General features: G+C 35.6%; 1 protein-coding gene across 5 annotated transcripts in view, besides 1 other annotated feature; it reads left to right on the top strand.

Moving 5' to 3' along the window:
• Positions 1–8,416: part of a mobile genetic element that runs on past the window's edge.
• The window catches only part of LpR2 (Lipophorin receptor 2), a 41,739-nt gene that overhangs the window by 6,166 nt on the left and 23,283 nt on the right, over positions 1–12,290 (top strand). For all 5 annotated transcript variants that reach the window (NM_001104457.2, NM_001104456.2, NM_001104458.2 and 2 more), the window contains exon 3: positions 11,744–11,884. In NM_001104457.2, coding sequence (NP_001097927.1) covers positions 11,744–11,884 — 141 coding nt within the window. The remainder of the gene's footprint in view (positions 1–11,743; positions 11,885–12,290) is intronic.

Here is a 12,290-nt window from a genome sequence, read left to right as displayed (position 1 = left end):
AGGCGTGCTTGAGGCCATACATCAGCAATTGTGAAATTAAAAAGTGCATAACAAAAGTGCCTTATAAATGCTCTAATAGCATTAAATCAGCTCATAAATAGAGTGCAGTGTATATGCCATAAGAGCATAAATTAAATAAAAAGTGCCTGAAAACAGTGCCTTATAAATGCTCTAATAGCATTAAATCAGCTCATAAATAGAGTGCAGTGTATATGCCAAAAGAGCATAAATGCCGAAATAAATGGCTAAAAAACAAAAAATCTGACTGGACTACAAAAATAATAAAACGTGCCAAACAAAAAAAAAAAATCATCTTTAAACATCGACGGAGCCTTAAAGAAGAGAAGGAAGTCAAATTCAAAGGAGCCTCTACCAGCAGCAGAAGCAGCAACAACAGCAGCAGCAGAAGCAGCAACAGCAGTAGCAACAGCAGCAACAACAGCAGCAACAGCAGCAGCAACAACAACGACATCAGCTAAGTCAAAACAAGAATTTTCTGTTTATCCAAACACACATATATATATAAATACATATAAAATACATATACACGTACTATATATATTAAGAAATTACAAAAAATTTTCAAAATGATGTCAGAAAAGACTATTCAATTCCTTAAGAAGCAGTCCGAAATTATTTTGGAAATTAGAAAGTTGGAAGTAAAACCAACATTAACAGATGTAGAAATTCTAAAATTAAATGAGCTTCAAAAATGTTTCATTGCTAATCATAGCAATTTGTTAAAGATCGGCGTTGTCGATCATGAATATTTTAACGCGAAGCAGTATGATTTAATAATGATGGTGTTAGAAAAAATTAAAAATAAAAATGAAAAAATTAAGGGCGAGTCGGTAGAAAACACTTTCCCTAAATCAAACACTGTCCCTAAATCAAACCCTCCCCCTACATTAAACCTTGAAATGCGTGGTCACCCTGAAAAAGAGGGTATAGCACAAAACAACGCTTTAAAAGTAGAGCAGGCATTTCGTAATAATGTTGGCCAATTTCGAGTATATCTAGAAGATACGTCTAAACTAATAGACAGTAGTCCAGATTTCCTTAAAATAAGGAAAAATAAAATTGAATTTTTATGGCATAAAATAGATAACCTGATTGAACAGGTGAATAGTCATTTTGAGAGTTCGCTATTCGAAGAAGAAATTAGCGAACTTGAATTTGACAAACAAAATATTCTTACAGCCATTAATAGTCGACTCAGTGGCACAATAAATAAAGCTGAAATGTCGACGGTTGTTAAGGCGGAGGAGTTACCAACCCTGCCTAAAATACAGATTCCCACCTTCTTTGGTGATTCCAAAGAATGGGATCTTTTTAATGAACTCTTTACAGAGCTCATACATGTGAGAGAGGATCTCAGTCCTTCTCTCAAATTTAATTATCTAAAGTCAGCATTAAAAGGAGAAGCCAGAAATGTGGTTACTCATTTACTGCTCGGCTCTGGAGAAAATTATGAAGCCACTTGGGAGTTTTTGACCAAGCGATATGAGAATAAAAGAAACATATTCTCAGATCATATGAATAGGCTTATGGATATGCCAAATTTAAATTTAGAATCCAATAAGCAAATAAAGACATTTATTGACACGATTAACGAGTCAATTTATATTATAAAATTAAAGGCACAATTACCAGAAGATGTGGATGCAATTTTCGCTCACATAATTCTTCGGAAATTCAATAAAGAATCACTCAATTTATATGAAAGCCATGTTAAAAAGACAAAAGAAATACAGGCACTTTCTGATGTCATGGACTTTTTAGAGCAAAGGCTCAATTCTATATCATCATTCTCACAGGAAGTAAAACCTGTAAAGAAAATGATTAATAATAACAAGAATAAAAATTATAGTGACAATTGTGCATATTGCAAACTACCAGGGCATTATTTAATTCAATGCCATAAATTTAAAATAATGAATCCAGCAGAACGGTCTGACTGGGTAAGAAAAAATGGGATTTGCCTAAGATGTCTGAGGCATCCGTTTGGTAAAAAATGTATAAGCGAGCAGCTTTGTTCGACTTGTCGTAAACCTCACCACACGTTACTTCACTTTGCAGGTCATAATCCAGAAAAAGTGAATACGTGTAGAACAACAGGTCAAGCCTTGTTGGCCACGGCCTTGATTCAAGTAAAGTCGAGGTATGGAGGCTTTGAACAATTAAGAGCATTGATTGATAGTGGCTCTCAAAGCACAATTATTTCAGAAGAGTCTGCACAGATTCTAAAATTGAAAAAATTTCGGTCTCATACTGAAATAAGTGGAGTATCTTCCACAGGAACGTGCATCTCCAAGCACAAAGCGGTTATTTCGATAAGAAATTCTCCGAAAAATTTAGAAATTGAAGCAATTATTCTCCCAAAACTTATGAAGGCACTTCCAGTCAACACGATTAATGTTGATCAGAAAAAATGGAAGAACTTTAAATTAGCCGACCCCGATTTTAATAAACCGGGTCGCATTGATTTAATCATTGGAGCAGACGTATATACTCACATTCTGCAAAATGGAGTTATAAAAATAGACGGTCTCCTTGGGCAAAAAACTGATTTCGGGTGGATAGTTTCTGGATGTAAAAAATCCAAAGGAAAAGAAACCATTGTAGCCACAACAATAGAAATAAAAGAGTTAGATCGCTACTGGGAAGTGGAAGAAGAAGAAAAAGATGATATCGAGTCTGAAATCTGTGAAAATAAATTTATCAAAACGACAAAAAAAGATTCAGATGGGCGATACATTGTGTCAATTCCATTCAAGGAGGATGTCACCTTAGGAGATTCAAAGAAACAAGCGATAGCTCGTTACATGAATCTGGAGAAAAAACTAAAAAGAAATGAAAAACTTAAGGTTGACTACACTAAATTCATGAATGAATACATGGATTTAGGACACATGATTGAAGTGAGTGATGAAGGCAAATATTTTTTACCGCACCAGGCAGTGATTAGAGATTCAAGCCTTACGACCAAATTGAGAGTAGTTTTTGATGCTTCAGCAAAAACTACGAATAACAAAAGTTTGAACGACATAATGTGGGTTGGGCCACGAGTTCAAAAAGATATTTTTGACATTATTATTAAATGGAGAAAATGGGAATTTGTTGTTTCGGCAGACATTGAAAAGATGTACCGACAAATTAAAATAGATAATAATGATCAAAAATATCAATATATTTTATGGAGAAATTCTCCAAAAGAAAAAATTAAAACATATAAATTAACCACAGTCACTTACGGAACTGCATCTGCACCATATTTGGCTACCAGGGTTCTGGTAGATATTGCAGATAAATGTAAAAACCAAGTTATTAGTGCAATAATTAGGAATGATTTCTATATGGATGACCTAATGACTGGAGCTGATTCGGTAGAAGAAGCTAATAAATTAATAACATTAATTCCCCATGAATTGCAGAAAGTTGGATTCAACTTAAGGAAATGGATTTCCAACAATTCCAAAATATTAACCACTGTGGAGGACACAGGGGACAATAAGGTTCTCAATATTATCGAAAATGAATGTGTTAAAACTTTAGGACTAAAATGGGAACCTCAAAAGGATTTATTTAAGTTCAGCGTAAATTGTAATGATGAATCAAAAAATATAAATAAGCGCGTTGTGTTATCAACGCTAGCAAAAATATTTGATCCGTTAGGATGGTTGGCACCAGTCACGGTTTCAGGAAAACTTTTTATTCAAAAACTTTGGATAAATAAAAGTGAATGGGATCAGGAATTATCCATAGAAGATAAAAATTATTGGGAAAAATATAAAGAAAATTTATTATTGTTAGAGAATATTCGAATCCCAAGGTGGATTAATTCAAACAGTTCTTCAGTCATTCAGATTCACGGATTTGCGGACGCCTCCGAAAAAGCATATGCTGCAGTAGTCTATGCTAAAGTAGGACCTCATGTTAATATAATAGCTAGCAAAAGTAGAGTCAACCCTATAAAAAATAGGAAGACAATTCCCAAACTCGAGCTGTGTGCAGCTCACCTGCTTAGTGAATTAATCCAAAGACTAAAAGGATCAATTGACAATATAATGGAGATCTATGCTTGGAGTGATTCCACGATTACCTTAGCATGGATTAACAGTGGTCAAAGTAAGATCAAATTTATAAAAAGAAGAACGGATGACATTCGGAAATTAAAAAATACTGAATGGAATCATGTTAAGTCAGAGGATAATCCAGCAGATTTAGCATCCAGGGGAGTGGATTCTAACCAGTTGATCAACTGTGATTTTTGGTGGAAAGGTCCGAAATGGCTAGCAGACCCAAAAGAACTTTGGCCTCGGCAGCAGTCTGTAGAAGAACCTGTCTTAATAAATACGGTATTAAATGACAAAATAGATGATCCTATTTACGAATTAATAGAAAGGTATTCCAGTATAGAAAAACTTATACGTATAATAGCATACATAAATAGATTCGTGCAGATGAAAACAAGAAATAAAGCCTATTCATCAATTATTTCAGTAAAGGAGATAAGAATAGCGGAAACAGTTGTTATTAAGAAACAACAAGAATACCAGTTTAGGCAAGAGATAAAGTGCCTTAAAATCAAAAAGGAAATCAAGACAAATAATAAAATATTGTCATTGAATCCATTTTTGGACAAGGATGGGGTTCTAAGAGTTGGAGGAAGATTGCAAAATTCCAATGCAGAATTTAATGTTAAACATCCAATCATTTTAGAAAAATGCCACCTAACAAGCTTATTAATAAAAAATGCTCATAAGGAAACATTGCATGGAGGGATAAACCTAATGCGAAACTATATCCAAAGAAAGTATTGGATTTTCGGGTTGAAAAATTCGTTGAAAAAGTATTTAAGAGAATGTGTAACGTGTGCAAGGTATAAACAAAATACAGCTCAGCAAATAATGGGTAACTTGCCAAAATATAGAGTGACGATGACATTCCCGTTTCTTAATACTGGAATAGATTACGCAGGTCCTTATTATGTTAAATGTTCAAAAAATCGTGGCCAAAAAACATTTAAAGGATACGTTGCTGTATTCGTTTGCATGGCCACCAAAGCCATACACTTAGAAATGGTAAGCGATCTAACTTCAGACGCATTTTTAGCAGCACTCAGAAGATTTATTGCTAGACGGGGAAAATGTTCCAATATCTATTCAGACAACGGAACAAATTTTGTAGGAGCTGCAAGAAAATTAGATCAAGAGTTATTTAATGCAATACAAGAAAATATAACGATTGCAGCGCAGCTTGAAAAGGACAGGATTGATTGGCATTTTATTCCCCCGGCAGGACCTCACTTCGGAGGTATTTGGGAAGCTGGAGTTAAGTCAATGAAATACCATTTAAAGCGTATAATCGGCGACACTATTTTGACTTACGAAGAAATGTCAACTCTTTTATGTCAAATAGAAGCATGCTTAAATTCAAGGCCATTATACACTATAGTTAGTGAGAAGGACCAACAAGAAGTTTTAACACCAGGTCATTTTTTAATTGGAAGACCACCTTTAGAAATAGTCGAACCAATGGAAGATGAAAAAATCGGAAATTTGGATAGGTGGAGACTTATCCAAAAAATGAAGAAAGATTTCTGGGTTAAGTGGAAAAGTGAATATTTGCATACGCTCCAGCAAAGGAATAAATGGAAAAAGGAAATTCCTAATATAGAAGAAGGGCAAATAGTTTTATTAAAGGATGAGAATTGTCATCCTGCAAGATGGCCTTTAGGAAAGGTGGAAAAGGTGCATAAGGGGAATGATGATAAGGTCCGAGTGGCTAAAGTAAAGATGCAGGAAGGATATATCACTAGACCCATTACTAAAATTTGTCCCTTGGAAGGAATAAAGTCTGTTGACAAAAATGAGGCTGACCAAGAGCCAAAAAGACGAACTAGAGCGACATCGGGAATGTCCAAGATCGGAATCATTATGGCAATGTTGTTGTTTGTGTTAAGTTGTCAAGTTTCTAGCGCATTACCTAAAGATATAGCACCAAGATATTCTATAGACAAAATAAATAAAACCTCAGCAATATATCTAGACCCGCTAGGAGATGTTGAGATTGTGAGTACTTCTTGGAATTTGGTTATCTATTATAAAATGGATCCATATTTTAAAATGTTAACAAAGGGTAATGCGCTTATACAAAGTATGAGGAAAGTTTGCGAAAGACTTCATAGCTTTGAAGAGCAATGTAGTCTAGTCTTAGATAATATGCAAAGTCAGTTATCGGAACTTGAAGAAAACAATAAATTGTTTATGATACAGTCTAGATCTAGAAGCAAGCGTGCTCCTTTCGAATTTATGGGTTCCTTGTATCATATTTTATTTGGTATAATGGATGAAGATGATAGAGAGCAATTAGAAGAAAATATGAAGAATTTGTTAGATAACCAGAACAACCTTGATAAACTAATTCAAAAACAAACATCTGTGGTTGATTCAACTTCTAATCTATTAAAGAGAACAACAGAAGATGTTAACTCCAATTTTAGAAGTATGCAAATAAGAATTGAGAACATGACAGAAGTTCTTAAAGAAAATTATTATGTTTATAAGGAATCAATAAAATTCTTTATGATTACGAAACAGCTACACTCATTGATTGAAGAAGGCGAAAAAATTCAAGCAGGCATTATAAGCCTGTTGATTGATATTAATCACGGTAGGCTAAATACAAATATTCTCAGGCCAAATCAGCTTAAAAAAGAAATTGCCAAAATTCAGCAGAGTCTTTCGGAGAACCTAGTAATTCCAGGAAAACGGTCAGGTACGGAACTTAAGGAGGTGTATACACTGTTAACAGCCAGGGGTTTATTCATCGACGATAAATTGATCATTAGTGCAAAAGTGCCTCTGTTTAGCAGGCATCCATCCAAATTGTTCAGGCTTATTCCGGTGCCAATTCGAAATGAAGATCGGATAATAATGGTGCATACAACGTCCGAATATTTAATTTATAATTTTGAGATAGATTCCTATCACATAATGACGGAAGCCACATTAAATCAATGTCAGAAATGGCAACTAAATAAGAGAATATGCAAAGGAAGTTGGCCCTGGAATTCAGCGAATGATAATGCATGTGAGATTCAGCCTCTAAAGCCAGATAAAGCGGCGAACTGCATCTATAAAACAGTAGTCGACTCTAAAAGTTACTGGGTAGAGTTAGAAAAGAAAAGTAGTTGGTTGTTTAAGGTTCCTGCGAATTCAAAAGTCCGTCTGCAATGTACTGGCTCTCAAATTGAATTGTTTGATTTGCCTCAGCAAGGAGTTTTAAGCATTGCGCCATATTGTACGGCAAGAACCGACGATAAAATTCTAGTTGCCCACCATAACATTCAGTCCGAAAGTGAAGAATTATTATCAACACCTTATATAGGAGAAGTTAGTGAAGCGCCGAAGATTATTTGGGATCCGCTGAAACTATCAATATTAAATCATACTGAGGAATTTGAACGATTGAATAATGAAATTAAATTTATGAAAGAGAACCATCAAAAATTGAAAGATTTACATTTCCATCATATTTCCGGACATGCTGGATTAATTATTGCTTTAATACTAATGATAGTATTAATAATATATTTCATACGGAAATGTGCTGTGCAACAAAGAATGCAAGCAATAACCTTTGCAGGTCCGTTGCCAGTACTATAAATATCAATAGTAAATAAACAATAAAATAATATAACAAATAAAAATATACAGTCCACTATATCGTTGTTTAATAGAAAATGTACTTCTACATAGAAAAAGCAAAATGTTTAAAATAAGTTAATTGAGTACAAATTGTTGAATTAAAAATAATATAAACCATAATTGTAATCCAATAAAATTAAAAGCCAGAAAAACTAGGCCCATTGAAATCTTAGTTGCAAAATAAATGAACATATATCAAATAAATACAGTCCACTACTGTTATAAATGCAACTAATATACTAATGTACATCTCAGCTTGCTGGCCCTTTGGCAGAATGTTCACACATGAACACGAATATATTTAAAGACTTACAATTTTGGGCTCCGTTCATATCTTATGTAAATGAATCGAGAGCGATAAATTATATTTAGGATTTTGTTATCTAAGGCGCCATGGGTGCATTGCTCAAAAACATGTAATTTAAGTGCACACTACATGAGTCAGTCACTTGAGATCGTTCCCCGCCTCCTAAAATAGTCCCTTAGTGGGAGACCACAGATAAGGTCCTCGCCGCTCAAGATAGGCAGATGTGCCCGAGCGTGGGACCTCGATAAGGCGGGGACTATTTACTTAGGCCTCTGCGTAGGCCATTTACTTTAAGATGCGATTCTCATGTCACCTATTTAAACCGAAGATATTTCCAAATAAAATCAGTTTCTTACAAAAACTCAACGAGTAAAGTCTTCTTATTTGGGATTTTACAACAGTAGTAAAAAGAACGTTAAATTAAATCTATTTAAAATACTTGGAAAAATAATTAAAACCTATTTGTCACTTTTGACCCGAAACAACAGCTTAGAAACAGTTAATAAAATTAGGAATTACAGATAGGAAATCTAAGTGATTTGTTAGCACCTAACTAAGCAGCTGACCCCTATTAATGAACTTAAAGTAGTAAGATTAAATTAACTACATGAATTTCAACAAACAATGTTTTAAGACACAATTAAGTAGGCACGAGGCATAATAAAAACTTACATTTACGCAATTATAAGCAATTGAATTTGGTTACCCAGTCTGCCCATCCTTCAATACCTTTTACTAGTCAGTAAAAACCGATTGAACTTTTTGAACCAATGCGTAAAACAGTGTTATCACTTTGAACTGCTGTTTAGGTGCAAAGTTCTCGCTATCAAAATTGGCTGGTTTCACATTTTATCTAAAGTGGAAATATTTCGGTTAATTTGCGTAATGCCATACTGTTATTGCGGTGTAGTTGACCATGGTCGAATCGGTGATTAATCACCGACTATTAATAGGATTGCAGTTGTAATCAAATCGGATGGTCGACGGGGGTGGGTTAGGCACAATCGCCGACAACCTTTCGGGCTATTAATAAAACATTTATATTGATTTGAACTCTGATTGACTTTTGCGCTGATTTCTGTTTATTATTTCGCCCTCTTGGCTAACCAAGACAGCCCTCCTGTCATGCTGCCTTTGCTGTCATTGAATTAATGGTGCGAGATTTTCATGTGAAATATACTCTTGACCAGCATTTTCTTTCCTGATTGATTCCTGCTCCAAGTAAAATAAAACTGTTCAATGAACTTCGCATTAAGCATTTAATTGGCCAGTTGCCTCTGCGTTGGACGGACATTCGTGATTCTGTCAATCAAATTGGCGGCTATTGCCCACGGAGGCAGCTGCTCCATGTACGCAGTCTTTGTGGAGCACACCGCAAATTATTGCCCCACTGATTTAATTTGTATTAAATAGATGGCTGTGAGAATTGGGTGAAATGCCCTGGAAATAAATGCCTGGAGAGGATAACTATAGGATTTTTCCGAAAAACATTAAATTAAATATCAAAGAAATTCGTTTTGAGCATGTACTGTTATTCAATGTTCAACAGAGAGGAGAAAATATCAAGTTACATCTGTACTATGTTTTTCTATGATTTCTTTGAGTATTTAAAACGTAATCAAAAATTCCGTTAGCAGAATGATTTTTCATTTTATTAAGAAAGTCGATTTAAATGCATTAAGCTGTACAAAAGTATTCGCTTGCTTACCTTTGTGCATAAAAATAAGCTGGCTTCACAGTTGAAAACGATGAGAATAAATTTGAGAAAATAATTTGTGGGTGTCCATTAACCAATTGCCAGCTATAAAATGCATTTGCTAGAAATGCAAAATAAATGGCTTGGAGATGTATACATTTCTTTTTGGTTTATAATCCAAGCTCTGTCAAATGAATTGGATGGGGCATTCTCTTTTAATATTTATTTCAATTAAGCTACTAAACGACTCACTTAAAATGCAAATTGCATTGCACATTTACATACAGATTTGTCTACAAAAGCAATTGCAATTTCTGAGCACCAAACAAGTGCAACCCTACACACACACACACACACACACAAACAAACACGTACGACAGGAGCAAACAAAACTCTTTTCATAAATTCAAAATGTGTGTGCACATTTTTAATAATTTACGGGGACTAATAAAAAATATTCATCCAGCAAAAGAATGAAAAGCTGCAGCTAAAGGCAGGAAGAAAATGAAGAGTTGAATACATTTTTTTGGCAAATAAATACACATGCTTGCATAAGGAAAAGGCAAAATGCACTGGCAAGCTTAAAGCAAGAGCCAAAAATACAATCAGCGAAAAATTTGAGGCGATGGAAGTTGGAATTTGAAGCCAGCATGTCTTGAAATTCCCATGATAATGAACCACTAACACACTCGTCAAATGCGTGTCACTCGGGTTCTCTCTCTGTGTGTGTGTGTGTGAGCGTGTGTGTTAGTCCTTTTGGACATGTGTGCGTGCCGAGGGCAATGCATGGCAGGTCTGATTTCGTAATTAAATGCGTGTGTGTCAAAAGGAGTGGACCAATGTGAGCTAAATTGGAAATTCTAAACAAAATGTGTCCTATATTTTCACCAGCTAACCAAAAAACTACATACAGAAAAGCTTTCAACACAATTTTCATAAAAATAACTCATACGACCAGTCGACCAGTTCAACATTCTGTTCTACGCATAAGTTTTCTAATAATGCTGAATGTTGTTAGATAAATCTGGGAAAAGTGAAAAACCCGAGCAATTGTTCTGAAGAAATAAGTAGCTTGCATACAGAATTCACATTTGCGGAAATTCTTTATACATATATAATATTTGTTAATACAATAATATATCCAACTGGATCCTATGTCTTTTGCCTACAGTTTAGGTCCACTCTTAGGAGATTCTGTGCGTGTTCGTGACTTTTTGGGTGAGCTCGTGCGTGATTGTGACGGTGCCTGAGCAATTGTCAATTTGTGTTAAATGCGCGCAATTAAACGGTAAATGCTACGCGAATAGACCGTCTCACACACACAAGCGCACACACACCGAGACACTTTAACATAATGACGTCACATTAACGGAAGTCGGTTGGCTTTAGCATATTTGCTATGCTCGATACTAGCATACTAGCATATATACGTGCATATGCTAATCGGTCCAAAGACACAGAAAATGAAAGACAGATTAGGGCGGCCGAGTAAAATGTCAAGTGGCCCGTAAAACGATTGATGAAGCCATCACATCCGAAACTTTCCAACTAGCTGCCATCAAATTCTCGCTTATTAATTTCCCCCGAAAACTTTTCGCCTTTCATTTGGGGTCCTTTTGCGGTCCGCCACAAGAACATAGACCGCAGAAACACCCACTTGGCCACTTTTATATACATAGACATGTGTAAGCCTCGCCCTTCGGCTGGATTTCATTATTTACAAGTTTTTGTTTATTGTCAAGTCTCGGCTTTCATTAAAAAGGGTTTTAAGGCTTGTCAACAAACGCCTTTTCTCCACAATTTCCCCCTCCCTTTTCGACCGAGCATCGCTATCTCGCTTCCTCAGTGTGTGCTTAACGAGCCAAAGTTTTCAACTTAAATTTTAGTTATGAATTTTATTAGGCCCTCCCATTGGGACGTACAAACTCCAAGCACTGGTCGCCGACGTCTCCCGTTTCCGTTTAATTATAGTCTGCGGCTAACCCGAGGATTTCAACTTAATTAATTAATATGCATTTGATTTTGCAGCTCTCGGTCTGAGCAACTACTGCGATGAGAAGCAGTTCCAGTGCTCCACCGGCGAATGTATCCCCATACGGTTCGTGTGCGATGGCTCCTCGGATTGCCCGGACCACAGTGATGAGCGGCTGGAGGAGTGCAAGTTTACAGGTGAGTGCACAGCACGAAAAATCCCATTAAAATGCAGGAATAAATTACTCTGATTTGACGCGAAATGGATTTGTTATAATTGTAAATTAGCGTTTAAGCACTGACTGGCATTCGATTGTTTTAAAAGCTTATCTAATTTCGAAATGTGTATCGCTGAATTGAAAGTATTTGTTCGAGTGTGTAAATCAATAGCACTGACATTTTCCATCTGTAAATGAAATAACCTGCAAGTTTCAGTTGAACTTTGATTTTTTTTGTTAGCAACTCGACCCTGCGAGTTCATCATGGTGCTTCCTGCATTTGTGCACAAATAAATCACCCGAAATTCTATAGAGCTCTTCTGCCCTTGCCATTCTCCATTTCCATTCCTTACAATTTTTATCTTTCCGGCTCTGATTAGGCCTTC

This window comes from Drosophila melanogaster, chromosome 3R, assembly GCF_000001215.4.
Source record: "Drosophila melanogaster chromosome 3R".
NCBI classification, from domain to species: Eukaryota; Metazoa; Arthropoda; class Insecta; order Diptera; family Drosophilidae; genus Drosophila; species Drosophila melanogaster.
The sequence above is the reverse complement of the archived record's forward strand: the minus strand, read 5'-3'. Positions and strand labels throughout refer to the sequence as shown.